General features: G+C 30.6%; 2 protein-coding genes across 4 annotated transcripts in view; one reads left to right on the forward strand and one right to left on the reverse strand.

Annotated features, from left to right (window-relative positions):
* Positions 1–1476, forward strand: part of LOC129232128 (retinol dehydrogenase 13-like) — a 60521-nt gene extending 59045 nt beyond the window's left edge. For all 3 annotated transcript variants that reach the window (XM_054866368.1, XM_054866366.1, XM_054866367.1), the window contains exon 7: positions 1307–1476. In XM_054866368.1, coding sequence (XP_054722343.1) covers positions 1307–1403 — 97 coding nt within the window. In that variant the 3' untranslated portion in view covers positions 1404–1476. The remainder of the gene's footprint in view (positions 1–1306) is intronic.
* LOC129232129 (uncharacterized) lies at positions 1416–18496 on the reverse strand. Its single transcript, XM_054866370.1, has 4 exons — positions 18376–18496; positions 16844–17012; positions 3730–3786; positions 1416–1540 (listed from the first exon to the last, which is right to left on the reverse strand). Exons 2-4 carry the CDS (start codon positions 17001–17003, stop codon positions 1527–1529), a joined length of 231 nt encoding a protein of 76 aa, XP_054722345.1. The 5' UTR covers positions 17004–17012; positions 18376–18496; the 3' UTR covers positions 1416–1526.
* Positions 18497–18747: the final 251 nt, after the last annotated feature.

Genomic DNA, 18747 nt, shown 5'->3' on the forward strand with positions numbered 1-18747 from the left:
ATGGGAAAAAATACGGGATGCGGTGTCTATCCACTTGTTAAGCGTTATAATGGGGTTCAAATGAGCCAATTTTTAGATTTAAAAAAAATGGGTTTTTTTGAGTAAAATCACTTTAAAAATCGCTAATTTTTGAAAATTTTCAAAATTTCAAATTTTTTTTCCGAGGCTGTATGCATCCAAGGATTATAATAAAATATGTTATGAAACTATCATATAAGGGCTTTAGACTGCCATCTCTGTTTAGTAAAAAAAACTTTTTTCATGGAGGAAAAAAAATCAAAATCGGTAAAAATGCAGTTTTTTCGCCGCAAAAATGAATTTTTTTCTTTATCAAAAAACCTAACTAAACTTTCAAAAACGATGTTAGAGGATATATGGGTCCTTATTTATTTTTAGAAAAAAGAATAATTTAAGTAGGTTAAATACTTTTGAAATAGTGTCCATTTCAAATGGAGTGTTTTGCCGTTTTTTTTCCAAAATGGCAGATTTTGTTCAGAATTTTAATAGGCTGTAACTGAAGAAAAAATTTTTTTCTTGCAAAATCCTTTTGGGATATTTCATATGTCCCTTAGTTGTAACTACTGTAATTTTTTCAAAAAAATCAGTAATGGTCATGTGACAGACCCTGCCTGATCTGAAATGGAATGGCTCTATATATTCTTAATTTTAAGTAATGACATTTTTGACAAACAAAAACCTTTAATTTTGATCAATGCTGTAATAACTCGTTATCAATATCCTTTTGCCGTCAAGTGTTTAATCGTAGATGGATAAAAAAAGACTGATTTTGGTGCAAAATATATAAAAAATTTTGGTGCGTTTCAGAAATGAGACAAATTTTTAAGATTTTTGTCAGCAATTATTGCATTAATTGGAACTAAAGGAAATCAGATGGTGCAATGTTGGGTGAGTAATATTCTGGTGATGGTCAATATAGAATGGGAGATCATTGTTCAAACCCCCTCCCCCCCCTAAAAAAGACTGAATTTCAGTGGGTTGCCTCCCCTGATATTGTACCACCTGGTTTCTCTTTACTACAATTGCTATACGACGAAAAATATGAAAATTCAGCTGATGTCCATGTCTGGATATTTTGCTCCGAAACCAGATTTTTATTGATCCACGATTGTGAATTTGTAGACTGCATGGTAAAAGGTAGTTGATAACATTTCGCTTCTAACATGAAAATATAAAGGTAAATTAGTCTAGCATACATAGTTCTTAAAACTAAGATGGATTTTTTTTTTAATATTTAGGTATTCAATATTATAAAAAGAGTTATTGTTTTATTATTTTTAACTTACAGCAACTGCAGTAAAGTGGCACCATCCAGAAGAGCTAGAGATGCAGAAATGGCGAAAAAACTGTGGGAGCTTAGTGAAAGTTTTGTCAAGACTGAATAGAAAAAGAAATACCATTCATGTAAATTATATTTTATAAGCCAAAGACATCACATTTACAATAAAGATTTTTCTACTTCAATTTTTCTTCTTTTATTAACTGCTAACAATTAACATCCAGCCAACTTAGTGAAAGTGATCTGAAACGAGATTTACATAGTATAGTACAAGTAGGTGAACAAAAACTAAAATCACAAGCATTGTTCTAAAATATAAACATATCAATCAAAAAATTGGTCAATCCTCTTAAAAGTTGACAGGATAAAATAATTTACTAGTTTTGTAATAGGTTTACCTTATTGCAATAGTAAGAGATTCCGAAGAGGATCCAAAAAGGAACATGAAAAATATTTTTTGCAATTCTGTGAAAGGCACATGAAAAATATTTTTCATAATTCTGTGGTCTCTAAGGTGCCCCCAAAAATAAATTGCTAAAGGTTTCCAAATTAATCCACTGATTAACTTACATGCTAATAAAAGCATAGCAAAATGTATACTATCCTAATACACTAGTAGTAGATACATAAAGAATTATCTTCAAAAACATGTTTCATTACCATTGGTAAATTTATTTGATGTTCAAATAAATAAGGCAGTAAACTCGACTTATACAACACCAATTCTAATTTTTTAAGGTGCACCTACACACTAAGATATAATTTTTTTTCCACTCAAAAATCTTGTTTTTTAACTGTAGGTCACTGAGTTAAGTTTAATACATTTGCAGCATAAAAACTAGTAATGAGCTAACCAGCACATTTCATGAAACACAATATCTTTAGTCCAATTCGTCTATAGTTGAGGCACACCTAACAGAATTGCGAAGGCTATGCAGCTCTCAATCGCAGCATTACGAAGCTACTAGGTTAGGTTTGCCGTAACTATAGACAATTTTTGTCCAAAAACATCTCTTTTATATCTTTCATGTTGTCTACCCCAATAAAGACGTAGAGAAAAGTTTTTTTTAGTTATTATTATTATTTTTTTTTAAAGATTTTTTCAAATACGGAAGAAAAAAAATTCTCCAAAATTTTGCAGTTTTAATATCCATTTTAAATTTACTTTCGAACTAATGCCTCTGATTTAGGCATACAGCATCCACTTAACTGTACAGAGTTACAGACTGCATAATGGTATTAAAATAATTAATATACATTAATTCTCTGTTGTATAATCATGTTTGGGAAAAATCAACACATGACAAAGAGGCGATTCTTCAGAAATCGGGTTTAAAGTTTTGAAACAAGTTCTCAGCGATGGCAGCACCTCATGAAAATATCTTAGTATCATTGTTACAGATATTTATTCCTTTATGAGCTTTAGTAGATATCAAAATAAAGTTAAAATATGAAAAAATTAAAAGTTAGTATTAACTTAAAAATTAGTAACTACCAATACTTTAATATCAAATATCTTTTTCAAAATAGGTCTATTTAATGTAACACATGTTTAAGTAACTACAGACTTTCAGAATATTTAAAACATTTAAAGGATGTGGATACAAAAGTTTTGAATCGTAAAACATAGCTTGCAATTTCCAGCAAAAAATATATCTAATGTGGCATTCATCCAAATAATAGATCCTTATCCAAAGGTATTAATTACACTTTTGTCCAATTCCCAAAGTAAATATCTTGAGAAATTGGGAGGAGGAAAAAATAGGTTTAGGGTTGTCATCAACGTTTTGCTTGAAAATAGCTTTAGTAGCCTGAAATGTATAAAATAGTTGCCTAAATGGTCTCCTCAGAGCTACATCTAAGTTGTGTTTTGTATACATGTAGTTGCTTTTTTCCCAACAGTTTTTATAAATTTGCCAACTCAAGAAATACACAACCACACAATAGAGCATCTTGAAACATGACTACCATCTAGTAAACACAAGAAAACCAAAACATAATTTTTAAGATCTAACATTTGTTTCAACATTTACTTAGTTCATTTAGCATTTTTCAATAGAATTACTGTTTTACCGTTTCAAAAACAAAAGTTATTTTTTCCCTTTTATAAGTGCTATGAAATGAAAATTTCATAAAGGTTTTTTTTTTTTTTTTTTTTTTTAGTTCAAGGTAAATTAAGCATACTTACTCTGATTTTAAAAACAGAAATTGAGTTTGCGTACGATTAAAACAAAATTACTGCATAATTAAAAATCTATAGCATTTAAATTTAAAACTTTGATGACAAAAATGGAAAACTTGGCATTCCTTGGTTTTTTAGTAACATAATTATCAATAAAACTTGGATTTTTAAAAATAGAGAATTGCATTTTATACGTGGGCATTATAAAGGTATCCATTCTACCGTAATGAAGTTGAATGCAGAGACTTACATTGCCTCTCTTGTTTGTGCTTCTCAGCCCAGATTGCTTTATTTTCAGGAGAATTCACTAGAAAAGGAAGAACAACAAATTAATAACCATTCAGTTAAACAAACTATTTCATAATAATATTTGTTCACGATCTAAGAAGCTAGCTATAATGTTTATTAACTTTATATTGTAAAATACAATGTTGAAAAAAGAGAAAACTCCTAAAAATATTTTTAAAAAATATGCTATAAAAAGTGAAAATTACCTTTTAAAAAGCATTTATAAACTAAAGCTATTTGTTTTATTAACCTTTTAAAAAGCATTTATAAACTAAAGCTATTTATTACAGCATAAATGTTTAAATTAAGCGTAAGAGTAACAAGAAAATACTACAATATTGGTACTAATTAGTTACTATACAATATTAGTTTGCTAATTTTTTTTCCAAAGTGGGAAAAAACTGGCTAGATGGAAAGTTTCTTTGAATAGTAAAAAATATTGAAAAAACCTTATTTCTTAGGAATTTATCACATAAGTTACAATTATATAAGATAAAATAAATACATTTTGAAATTTAACATTATGTAACTTTAGTTAGATTAATAAACGGTTACATACTAAATGAATAATTACATCAGTATTTTACCCAAAACCTTAGATTTGATTGAAGCTATTTATTGACTAAGTAGAAAATTGCCCGACAAGATATAAGGGGTGAAAATTGCTTCTACATTTGAATGAAGCAATTGCCTGTTTGGTGATATTTTGATAGTTGAAATTGTAACCCTAATTCCGGTGGATTAACCTCAAACTCCAGTAGATAGCTTTCATTGTTGAGCACTTTTTTGTTTCTTCATTACCCTGAAATGGCAGTCTTACCAGTATAACAGTTAAGTTACCGGATCGAGTTTAGCCTCGTCACAATAAAGCCTTTCTCTGCATCTCTACATAGTATAAAATGAAGTCCCCAAAAAGCGTCTGTGCGTTTGAACTCGCAAAACTCGAGAACTACCCGGCTGATTGTGCTGAAATTTTCACAGTTTGTTCCTTTAAGTCCTGAAAAGGTTTGCAAACCAGTTCGAATAAAATTCGATGAATCGTTCTTTTTTTTATTCCCATTTATGTCCAACTTACATGTAAATTCTCAAATATGGGGATGAAAAATTACTTGCATATATTAATATTACATATCGTTAGAAAGGGTAGAATTTTCCGCTTTCTACGCAATTTGTTTTAATGCTCTAACTTTATTACGGCGGGAGTTATTTGCATTTTTAGCTCGAATTTTTTTAGTCTTAGCTGAAATTTAGGCACTACTTTCCTCATTAAATAAATCAATAAAAAGTGAAGGAATTGTCCCACAGCTTTCTTTTTGACGCCATTGGAAAAAGCGACCTTTTTTACTCCAGATCTAACTCGACCTATGGTCGAAAAAATAAGCTTTCATCTCGAAAGGAAAAAAAGTTACAAGCCTTTTAAATCAAGTTTAAGAAATCTCGATTCCATTCAAATTGTGAACCATTTTCTTACGCATTTTAATTTATTAAACTTATTTTATTTTGTGTTTCCAAGGTTACGCATTTTAAATCCATCTTTCTGGATTTAATTTCTTAAAAGTATTTTAATATCTGTCGTCATTGTTTGGAAGGGAAATCATGATGTTTTTTTTAAATTTATTTTTTACGCCTAATTGTTGAATATACGTCACTTGACACAATTTTTATTTTCAAGGTAGACCGGGCAAAGCCGGGCAACGCAGCTAGTTTTAAATATTACATAAACATATTATCAAATTATCATGCTGTGGCGCGAGTTTCATTGTCAATAACATCAGCAGCGTTATTCAATCACTAGCTATTATATATATATATATATATGAGGATAAGCTGCAAATTATGCTCCTTAACCAGAGATTATGCAAAACTGTAAGCAAATACCTTACAATATAAAACCTTACAATATAATACCTTACAATATAATTGTTTGGCTCTCTTGGCTCCCTTAAGAGGATTTTCGCCACCAGCTTCTGTGATTCCTATTCCGGGCTGATGAGTGCTAAAAAGCACGAAACTGCAGTCCTCGGATGGAATAACTGAGCTGGTGGTGTATTTTAAGTATTTCTGCCTTAGCCCTGACTTAGGGCGGTAACTTACTACAAATACCTTACAGTTTATTATGCATCCAGAGACTTTAGTTTCACCCTAATTTGGGCAATCATCAGTCTGGAAAAGCCATAACAGAGCTGGAGGTAATAAACCTTTCCTAAACTCTGAGATTACTGACACATTAGCCACGTTCACAACACTTTTCTACCCCGTAAATCCCCGCTCCGGCTCCGCAAAAAACCAATTGAAAAATTCCCAGTTTACATATAAAAAAAAGTTTTCCATTATTGTACCAGAGAATGGTTTTTATCCAGCATCCTTAGCGGCTATACCCAGCAAGTTGATGAACTTGTTTTGCGTAATGCATTCTGGGTAAAAACTCAGCTTTGACTTCAGAAGGAAGCAGGAGGGGAAAAATTCCACTTACATCCCGCAAATAACCGGAATGCAGTGAAAAGCAGGTTTTTCCGGGGTCGAAAGTGTCCATGGAAACGGCACTACCGGCAGGATTGGGTTTTGGACTGTCCAAAACTGGTTTAGGACAGGACAGGTAGTTTTTACCGTCTAAAACTGTCCAAAAGTGTCCGAAACTTTCTTAAACTGTCCAAAACTATGCTAAAGCTAAAGGGGTGTAATCGAATCAATTCCTATTTATAGAAATATTCTTGATGCTTAAATACTGATATTAATGAGATTTAATTAATGAATATTTGATAATATTTTTCTACAAAATGTTCATTTAAAAAATATTTTTTAAAAAATTGCCAATAACTCTATTACATAAAAACTTCCTTATGTAACAGTTGGTAGAGTTATGAAAAGGAAGTTCACAGCACTACCAAGACAACTCATTTCAGTTCCATTTATAACTCAAAGGAATGTTATCAAATGTGCAATGTTTAGGTGCAAAAAAAAAAAAAAATTTTTTTTTAATGATTTGTGCAAATAAGTTTTACATGATGTTTTAACGAAAATTATTTTTAAAATCATAGATTAAAGAACAAAAAACTGATGATTAAATACTTATGTTTTAAAACTTGTGTTATTCTTTTCTTAGTTCATATTTTTACTATAATACATTCTGTAACTAAAAAAAATGTCAGTTATTGCATTTAAGTCAATATTTTTAGCACTTTCTTTTGCACACAAGCATAAATGTCTAAGAATTTGGTTTATGGTAAAGAAAACAAAAGAACTAACTCATGGGTTTAAATTGAAATTTTTATTGAAGAATTTAATTTCTACATAACTAGATTAAAATCAGTTATATATGTACACTTGAATGTTCACATTGAGTAAATATATTAAATAGTCAAAAATAAATAAATAAATAAAATAATTTTGACATATTTTGTTCTTTTTTCGATATTTTCTCACAAAGTATCGTTTCTCAGATAACAGTTTGGGACACTTTCGGACAGTTTTGAACACAAGAGTTTTGAACAGGATGGTGAAAAACTTGCGAACCCTGCTTTCATTTGGGCACATGCATAAACATAAGGAAATATGGTTACCATTATCAAAAAGAAAATAAATAAAATTGAACTCGTGCACACAAATTGAAATTTTACATTAAGAATTCAATTTCTATGAAACTAGACTAAAATCAGTTGCATAAATAAGTTGAATGGTCACATTAAATAAATGTTCAAAAAAAAAACATTATTTTGATACACTTTATTCTGTTTTTGATGTTTTCTCAGAAAATATAATATCTCTAAAAATGTAGTTTTGGACACTTTCGGACAGTTTTGGACACAAGGGTTTTGGACAGGATGGTAAAAACCAGGGTTTTTACCGTGGTTTTTATCGTAGTGTCCAAAACCCTGCCTACCGGTAGTTAAATTTAAATTTAGCACATCAGTGAAAAACATCCAAAAACAAGGTGAAGCTCCATCGCATGAAATGAAGGTAAACATGAAATTAATAAGCTGTAAGTTGCACCTCTTAAACAAAACTAAATATCCAATAACTTGTTGCAACATCCAAAGACACCCAACAAAAGCGTTTGTCAGCTGTCTTTATCCAGAAGCTCATTTCTTTAGCATTGAAAATGGGATTCCTTGTAACCCTGAAACATGTGTATGCAAAGCAGGGGTAGAAGTGACCAACTTGTCACATATAAGACATTTTCCGCAAAAAATATAGGACAAATATACATTATATGAATAATTTTGCTATGAAAAAAGAAATAATACATATCATATATTATTTATTTATTCCTATCAATGATTTTGTTTAAAAAAAAAAAAAACTCAAATAAAATTATTCCTTACATCTAAAATGACTTTCCTGTAGTTGAAAGAATAATATTTGAAAAAAAAAAAAAAACAAAAAAAAAAAAAATTGTACTTTATAGACGAAATAATTAAACAAAATTTGAAAAAAGAAAATTTTTATTTTTTCTTCCTCACTCATGACCCAAGTACTAATTTCACTGTTCTTTGATTTTAAATCTAAACTGAACCCTTTAACAATTGTATTAAGAACAAACAGAGCTTGAGAAGGATCCTCTTGACGTTTTTCAGAGTCTTCTTTATGCTTGAATGTTTTAGCATGCTGCCTCAATTGCGAAAATCCAGTATTGCTTACGAGCATATAGGACGTTGCAAAAATGGCAAAAAGCGGTAAAATCATCTTTTCCTTTAGTGCACCATGCACCAAAATCTGTAGAATTAATGTCCTCCTGGTTCAACAACAACAAAAAACGGGACTATAAGAAATATAAGACATTTTTCAAAAATATAGGAAATATAGGACGATTTTGATGCTTTTCTTGAAAATATAGGATATATAGGACTACTCCGACCCCTGTGCAAAGGCTTGCAAGGAGTCCCGGTTTGACCAAGACAGTTCAAAAAAGAATATCGTGGTCCGGCTGGTTTACTTCACCTCACTTCTCAATAAAACACAGGTGCCCAAAAACATCTAAAAATAATTAACTGCGAAGGATTATTTAGGAAAATTACTTTGTCATTTGAAACATTGACTTGTAAAATTAATATCGGATTAGCTTGTGAGGATTTTTACAAGATTAAAACCAAAATATTTTTTGAACTAAAGTAACTTACTTTATTAACATGAAAGAAATAAAATGTTCAAAGTTATTTGCTCGTGTTATTTATTATTACACTTGGTTTAGACTCATAATTAGTAACCATTTACTCAAAGCTTCGAGAATTAACTACCCTTTAAAACACTCTAAAGACAAGCCAGGGGCCCATTTGAATATACGCAACCCAAGGGGAAGGGGTCATTCCAGTGTCCCGGTTGAAATTTTTCAAAAATCTGGCAAGCCTACGTATGCAGTATCCTGCAAGTTTGTGTCATTTTATATTATTTAATTTTCTTTTACTTTTCAAGCAGAAAGGTATTTGTTCAATTCTCATTACTTGTAAAACCTATTAAAAGTTTAATAATTAAAAATAAGCTTCTAAAAATAAATAACATTTTAAATGACATTTGACCAAATTTATTCCAAGATTTTAATTCCATTAACAGGGGTTAAAATGAAAATTCTTAAGTTTAGCATTTGTAGTCATTGAGTTAGTTCAAGCTTTATGTAATTTCCACAGAGGTTGAGATACAGGAACTGAGTAATTTTTGTGGAAAACCTCCTAACCTGCTCATGAATATAATATATAGGGCCATTCTATTGTCACGTACGGGACAATCCGACTCTATAATTTCACCACCATTCTGTTATAGATCTTAATATATTAACTAAACAGGAAAAAGCATATTTTTTAATCCTTACAATATATACTAAGATACTCCAAACACAGTATTACTTTTATTGAATAACTTCGTTACTTAAAATTTAATTAATTTATGTGTGAGACATCCAAAGTCAACCTTTTGTTGTTTGCTGCATGCATTACTTAATATTTTTGTTCTATTAATATAGCAATAACAAAATGAATTGCAGGTTTTAAAAACTAAGGTTCCAACCTAAAAGAAACATAACACATTTGTTGAGAAATAATAATCTAAATTGTTGAAAAAAAATTATGCATATTGTCATTCTACTGAGAACGGTCATTTTGTCCTGTGCGCGACTGCTTCTATATTTCAAAAAAAGGAAATAATTATAGAGGTAATGAGAAAATTTTTTGCTTAAGAAGCCACATACATTTGTGATATCTTAAGCAACAAAATTTTCTTCCTTACCCTTTTAAATTATTATTTTTAATGAAATGTATGAAGCATCACATATGGGACCAAATTACTGTTTTCCGTGGACTGTCGCTATTTCATTTTTACTTTCTGTTGCTTTCCTCCAGTTTGTTAAAGTGTTTTTAGTTTTCTTGTACAGCCCCGAAAGAGGTTTTTTTCAGAAGAAACGGTAGAATTACTGTAACCGGGTCGCATTCGCGTATTTTTTCAAAAACAGCCAAATTTGGCACCTAAGACTCAATGTAAACAAAGAAAAATATCCAATGGGAATAGATCTAAAGAAAGGGGGTAGAGCTTTGGATGGCTCCTGACTGTTTATTAACTTTCTAACTAACTGTTTATTAACTTTCTCCTTTCTTTGATCATAGCCCTAAGGAAGCAAAAAAAGGGTAATAAAACTTTTCCTTTTGTAATTGATGAAAATATGCAGAAATATATTGTTACAAATTCTGTAAATAGGAATTATTTTTGAGAATAATTTGTCTAAATTTGGCATTCATTAAATTATCTTTCATCTAAAATTATTGTAGTAACGTAACCTGTAAATAGTTTCTTGTAATGAATATACAGCCCCCGTACATTCGGCTGAAGTATACGGTCCCCCTATTTTTCATTGTAAGGTTTGTGAATGAAAAGAAGATATGAGAAATGTGTAGAACTTAGTAGGATTTTCTAGAGATTTCTTCTCTTGGTATAAAGCGCCGGGCGTTTTGTGAATGAGTCAGTTTCGATTGAGAATTTGTACTGAGAGTGTATTAGCTCTGTTTATTGCGAGGCATTTCGCTGTGTTGTTTTTTGTAATTGGAAGTAAATACGTGTGTAACCGTTGAGTTTACGGTGTTGAGTGATATTTGCTTAATTGCTGATGATTAATTTAGCAGTTGTTAACGATCTCTCCTGTACATAGTGTAAATAAAGCTCCTGTGTTTTTCTCAAGAACTGTGTCGTCCTTTCAAGAAAGTTGGAAGTAGCACCGGATCCATTACAATATTATTAAGCCTAATTTTTTTTATAGAATTTTATTGCTTTCCTTATTTTAAAATTAAGTTTGTAGAAAAGACAAGTGAGATGTAACGTTTTTCAACATGTTACCATAATGTGCGTGGGAATATAAAGTGCATAAAACGAAATGGTTTCATGACGAAAATGATGTTACACTTTTTATGTTTGATTTCCTAAAAAACATTAACATGAAACATACATTTCTAGCAAATTTAACAACATTAAAAGTTTGATAAAAAACGACATTAGTCTGTAATAGTTTGTTAAGTAAATAGAAAAAGCCCTTAGGTGAATTTAATGTTCAATTAAAATTTAAAACAATCTACTAAATAAGTTAAATCACATCAAAAGATCCATTCAGAGAACATTATCATAACTAACATTTTAATTCCAACTTACTGACTAAGTTATTGCAATAAGTAATGAATTAAAGATGGAACAGTAAAACACAAAAGAAATTATTCACTGTGAACAAATTCCAAACAAGTATCCAAAAATATGAATAACTGATTTTTAAATCCATGACTTAAAATAGTGACAAACATTCCGTGATGTAAAATTTTGTAAAATGTTTTGAAGATCTAAAAATTGAAGAAACACAATATATGTTGCCATTTTTTGGAAAAATACCTTTGAGAAAATTAAAAATCTTATTCTATGGAATTAAAAAAAAAAGATTTATTAAACAAATACATTGCAATTTTGTGTAGTGAACCCTGAAATGGTTGATTGGCCAAACAAATAGCGAATAAGCTTTGGTGTAGGGTTACCAACATTGCTCCATCGCCAAGGTAAGGTAGCGGGTGGCCACAAGGACGTAGCCAAGGGGTGGGTCCATGAGGTCCGGACCCCCTCCTTCCCGAAAGATCACTGTCTGCTTTTTGTCAGTTGTTGCACCTCACGTCAACAAAAACTTTTCAAAAGAGAAAAATTTGACGAAAGCCGGTATTTTCCCCTTAAATATTCCCATTAATCGGCAATTTTCCCGCATCCGAGTCAATTCAGAACACGAGAACCTCGTGAAACTGCAATTCCCTCTTGCCGCCTTTCTTCTGCTGTGTCGCGTATTCCCTCCGAAAATGATGAATTTTCGCTTCTGCTTTCAACTCAGCCGGGTTGTGACCTTGAAATTCGGCCCCTTTCCCTTGATCCACCAGAATGCCATCGGCAAAGTAATTGAAAACAAACATTTATTGTCACTTTCGCCGTACCCCCAGTCTCATTGGCGTCATTTTCTTTCTTTCTTTCTTTTTTGTACTGACTCTTTTCCTGTTTGAACTTGATTTCCTAGACACATGCTGCACGAAGGACAGCCAGAGTGGGGTGCATCTGTTGTGAATCAGTAATTGAAATTCCTATTATTTTCTGTTTTAACACACAGTATTTTTCTACTACACACTTATAGGAAACATATCTAGAACAAATTTGTAATCAAGAAGAAAATTAAGTTTACACAAACTAGGTAAGTTGTAGTTCCCTTTTAAAGGTTTCTTAACAATACGAGCAATTTTGTGTGCTAATGTGTTTTCCCATTTAAAAATTAATTTCAGACTGATACGGAAAAGAAATTCTGCACATTTCGTGTGTTTGAGGATGAGAAAAAACGAACATTAATTATTAATTAATTTATTTTTGCTGTTTATATTTTTGTGATGATTCATTTCAGATTCATTTTATATTTTGATTAATAATCTTATTTAAACTTTTAGTTTATTTTTAACAATAATAGATTACTTATGTCCCCAGAAGCTTACAACTTTTAAACTGTAATCCTGAAAAAAAGTTTTTTTTTTTTTTTTTTTTTTTTGTGAACATTTGTGTCTTATTTTTAGCTCAAGATAACATTGAGAAACTTCTCTCCTTTCTGAGAAACAAACTAGATTTTTTACGGATGTTTTTCCACCTAATATTTAAACATGACCATGAAACATATTAAATGCCCAAAAAGAATTTGTGTTTGAAGGTAAAGTAAGTGAATAAATAAAATTTAAAGTTGTCGCAACGAAATTACTTTTCGCTGTATCAAAATTTTATAAAGCGAAGAATGAAATTGAAAATTACTCGAATATTTTACTCTGATCAGTTTATGAAATTGCAAGTTCGGCCATATTAACACATGTAATTTAAAAGTAATTATTTGAAATTCGTACTTTTAAGTCTTACTGAATTGTGAGTCTATGGTTCCAAGAAAAGAGCCGTTAGTTACTTTTAACTGAAGAACAAAATCTTTCTTCGATGTTGTTCCGTTTTTCAAGTAAAGCATATTTATATTTGCTTCATAGGAACAATTTTTCTGATTGTTATTTACCGTCTTTGTACTAAGGAATTATTTAATAAGCATCTATGCATCCATCATTAGTAAATTGCGAAGGTAGCATTAAACGTAAAAACGGACATGTGCATTTAACTATAAATTATCAGGTGAAAATCTCTGCTATTTACTGCGTTACAAGCAAATAATTAAAGAAAAGGTGAATGCGAGGTAAATTTTATTGTGTTTTTCACTTCTATATTATTATTTTTTTTTTTTTTTAACTTTTAATTTTTTCAAGTTAAAATTACTTGCTATTTCTTGCACTAGAATATATTTTACTAACATCATATAAAAGAACGAAAAAAAAAGTCAACACCTACGTCATCAAATATGATATGCTTTCGCGAATACAGGATGATTACAAAATTGCTCCTATAATGGAAGTTATACCAATTTGAAAATGAAAGAATCAGAAGTGTTATTATTGTTACATTAATTTTAGAAGATGGATTTAAATTCTTACTGGATTTTTAACCACAATTATTCTAAGAGTTTTTACAAAAGATTGTCTGTAGACTTTGGAACATCAGATGACTGAGGAGCAAAAAATTTGCAAACTAAGGCTATGAGAAACCTATAAGTTTTGTTTCCAAAAATTGGCTAGCTTTATGCATACATATTGTTGAAAATGTATCTAATTTGATGCTGCTGTATTATCGCAAATGGGACGAAGACTACCTTAATGATCAAAATTTGACGTTTGACTCCAAATTATGAAATTTTCGAGTCTAACACTTGCTTACTGCTAATAAAGACAGTAAAGTAACCAGGTTATAATCAAATAGTGTCACGATAATTCGTAACAGAGCATATTGCCATTTTCCCTGTAGTTGTTTACAATTATTTTTTTAATTTGAAAAAGACTGATTTGTACAGAAGTTGTTTTGTATCAGCAGAATAAACAGAACTCGTGTTTGGTGGTGAGATAGGTGGGTGCAATGCCTCCTCTTGATCTTTTAAATGAAGCATTAAATGAAAACATCAGACGAAAATTGCCAATAATACACACACACACACACAAATCAGTCATGACCTTATAAAAAAAACATTTATAAAAAGCAATCATTTACATTTTTTCCAAAATGTTGTTAAAATAAAAATACATAGATGCTTAATTTCATTCATTATGCATTCCATTACTCGTCAGGTAAAAGATCTCTCAGGTATTTGTTTGGTTTGACAAAATTAAACCCCTAGTGCAGTTTCGCATCGCAAAGAGCTCAAGTGTCTCTATCTGGTGGAAACTCGGCGTCAAAATTTCCTGTGCCAGTCACATCCGCGCCTTAATGGCAGCATATGAAAGACTAGATGCCATATTGGTGATTCGCACTGGCACTATGTCCGAAAAGGCTAAAGCCTCTAACGAAGCCCCATTAGAAAGAAAAAAAAAGTACCATAACGGATCCTAAGATAGCTTATTTTACCAATTCGTTGCAAAAAAAAAATAATAATGAAAAAAAAAAAACATCAATACGCCTTTTTTTTTTTCTTCAAATGATTGCAGCAAAGGAAGTCTCCGTCCCTCAAAGAGTTAATAGTTTGTTCAAGCTTTTAAATGATGGTTAGAAATAATAAGAAAACGGATAAAATTAGAAATTTCATTCAATTTCGTATTATCAAGAGAATGTTATAAACGTAAATAAATAAAGAACTAATTCCCGTTTTTTAAATGAAACCTTGCTAATATTTTCGTCGAGAGGGTGATTGAATTTTGCCAGAAATCTTGTTCAAATCGAACAGAGTGGCGGAATTACGTTATATAGCATTCATACCAGGGTAGGCTGAATCGGACCCAATTGGGTTGGACCCAATGAGTTTTTTTGAAAAAACCCATTTAAAAAAACCCATTATTTAACCCACTTTTGGGTTTTTTAAAATTTTGAGAACTTTTAAAAAAAATTAATTAATTTAAATACTTTTACAATTTAAACTTCTTTTTTATTTGTTCTTCACCACAGACAATGAACACAAAAAATGAATTTTGAGCTTTAATAATATTTCTTAACTCTTAATGGCATTAAAAATATACTTCAAAGATTTTAAATAAATGTATTTAACTTTTTTCTTTAACTGGTCAATAAATAACTCAAATTATCTTGATCAAGTCCTGTCACATCTGATTTTCTCAATATTTGTAGATTGTATAGAGGAAACAAATCTAGTTAAAAGGCTTTCATGTAAATTATTTTCTGCTAACCAACACGTCACAAATCTCGAATAAACACAAGCTAATTTTTTTAGAAATAAACAGATTTTTCAAACGGTCTACAAAAAACAGAACAGGTACAGTATTTTCATTATTTTACAAAAAAGTTTAATATTTCTAACCCTGTACACAGAAATAGAAAAACAAGCAACATAAAAGTCAAAGAAATGTCTTGATTAAGCTGGAATTCAGTAAAAAGGGATTTAAACTACTTGAGGTTCTACAGTAGTTTTGCATAACAAAATGAAATACTATAAAGTAAAATGAAAAAAAAAAAATGTAGTACTAATTAAAAACGAACAATAGATTTTATCACTCGAGAAGTAACTTTGCCTTAACTGTTGATAATAATGAAAATTAAAAAAATCTGAAACTTTAACATTCTTGGGTTTTTTCATCTTTTATACTTTTCTTCAGAAAACTCTGAATTTTAACTAGTTTTCCAGCTTTTTACCCGAAGATAATTTTTACTTTGTCCATATACTTATGCTACAATATGCTACAAGTACCCCACATTTTCCCTAAAAAAACCCAAAAAACCCTGGGTCCATGGGCTTTTTAAAAAAAAACCGGGTTTTTGCCAACCCTGATTCATACAGTTATACATTCGACTCGATTAGATATAGATTTCTTTATTTTTTCAAATAAAATGACCTGTACATATTTTGTTAAAATATCAAACAAAGCACGAAACTGCAGTCCTCGGATGGAAATGACTGAGCTGGCGGTGTACTTCAAAGCTTTAATATTTTATTAAATTTCACCTGCATTTTCCAAGTAATCCCTAGAACAGTGTTCATTTTCTGATTTTCTTTTATTGTGAACTTTTTATTAATAGGAATTATATCACTCATTTTCAAAGCATCAGAACAGAGGAAGCTTATGTGATGGAATTTTTCTATCCATGTTTGGAAACTTAGTATGGCATAATTTTGAGTTAATGTTAATTTTATGAACTGGACAATAATTTCTTTGCCACTTAATATAAAATTTTTGTTAACTAATTCTAACTAATTGCTCTATCAATTTCAATTATTTAATTAATTTTAGTTAATTATCATATTCTCATAATTAGTTTTAATTTGATTTATTTTTTAACGTAAATATGAGCTACTAAGCTTTAGTATGCCTCCTCTTTTGAAGTTCGTGCAACCTTGGACCCCCCCTTTAACAAAGTTCTAGCTACGTGCCTGGTGGCCAGAATGAAATATTTATCCCTGCGACCCGGTTACCGTAATTCTACCGAAGAAACTCACCGCTTACTGGGAATAAGCTTTTTTTAACCCTTTAATTAACACAATACAAAAATAGGTAAGCAATGAAAAATCTCACCTTTTCTATGAATGAAAAGGAAAAATGGAAAAGAAACAACCATTCCTAAAGCAACGAATCTTGGTAGCCAAAAGTTGTCCCAATGCCACTTGTATGGAAACTGCACCAGCTTAGCACTGTAGGTGTAGGGGTATTTCATGTGCTTCCTTTCTGCTTGCATGGTGATTCACTAGAAATATGTTACCACAGTATTAATAATTGTTATTACAACCAATTTCAGATTCCAACTTTTAGTTGACTCATTATGCATTGGTTGTATTGATCACCATGCCATATGTCACTGTGGATTATGTGACAAGAAACATTGTTTGGGACAATTATTGTGATGAGGATTACAGACCAGTTTTTCTACAAATTTATGATAAAACAAACATAGAAAAACATTTAAAAAAAAAAAAAAAAAACATGACGCAAAAAGTACTATGTTAGGAGGAACTTCATAATGTAAAGAAGATTCGGCAGTGATCAATCAAAAATTTTTTTTTGATTAGCTGATTTCCAGATAACTAAAATCCCCTTTCCCCCTCCCTTAACAAATCACTAAATACTCACGCTCGTTATTCAGGGGTGGGGAGTTGATTGCCTCTTCTCGTTTTGGGAAATGTATTTACAAGAAGTGAGCATGGTTTTTGCTTCAACTTACATTAAGTACAAACAGTTTGCCCTCTCCCAGGAAATGCTCAAAATGATGAGCTTAAAAGCGATAAAAGAACTGTTTTTACAAATGAAACTACAAATTTTAATTTAAAGATACATGAAATTTTGAGAAGAGGCCACTTTTATGATATAGAATTTTGTGAAGGCGGCGCAAGCGGACCCAATGTGTATTTAATTGAGTGCTGTTGGTATAATTTGTTACTGAAGTTTAAATTTCCTTAGCTTGGTTTTTGCTTCAACTTACATTGAGTATAATACAGTTTGCCCTCTCCCTGGAATGATTCGAAATGAAAGGCCTGCATATATGGCTCCCAAAGCATAGCTTTGGAGAAGCAGGGCTTCTCATAACAAAGTTATCCAAGCCACAAAAACTCTTGAATCATAAAATATCCCCAAAAGACAAATTTCTAACTTTCTGATTTTTTTTTTCACCATCTACCATTGTTTCTCACAAAATGCAAACTCCATTAATGATAAGTGATGAGACAAAAAATAAACGAATCAATAATTTAATAACTGATATGATAAATGCAAAAATATTTACTTATTAACTAATAAAAAAAGTATTTAGCAGACAGTGGTAGGTAGCCATCAACTATGCGCTACATTAGAGAAGTACATTTTCTGCGCTTTACATTTTTTTTTTTAAAGTCTAAGTTGCATTCTTTGCATAAAAATAAAAAGGGTTTTTCTTCTTTTTTTATAGTAAAAACTAGTAAATTGAAATATTTTACTACCTATAGAGGAATACAGGGGACATACAAGGTTACGTGGAAGACAACGAAATATTTGAAGTGCAAATTATTACAACAATGACAAAAGCACTAAAACTTGAGGCATATCTTGAAAAATAACATATTCTCAAAAGCAATTACCGTTTCCTTAATTTTTAAGATTCTCTAAAAAACCGCGATACTTTTCAGATTTCAGAGAAAATAATCATCAGCATCAACCTTTCGAGAAGAAGTTGAAGTTATTGAAGCAACAGTCTTTTACAAAATGCTCCATATTATTTCTAAAAATTTTGCGCTAAAGAGCCATTACACTCAATAAAAAGGCTTTATTTTTAAAGTTTTTATGGGGCATTATGACCGCTATTTTTTTATAACTTATTCGAATGACGAGTCTGGTGTTTTTCTGTAGTACATTTAACGAATTTATCATTTTAAAGAAAAGGAGCCTGTTTTACTAAACAAAGGCAAATGTTGAACTAAAAAGCTTTTCAAAGGGCCTGTCATTCTTTTTGT

The sequence above is a fragment of the Uloborus diversus genome, unplaced genomic scaffold (assembly GCF_026930045.1).
Source record: "Uloborus diversus isolate 005 unplaced genomic scaffold, Udiv.v.3.1 scaffold_11, whole genome shotgun sequence".
Lineage (NCBI taxonomy): Eukaryota > Metazoa > Arthropoda > Arachnida > Araneae > Uloboridae > Uloborus > Uloborus diversus.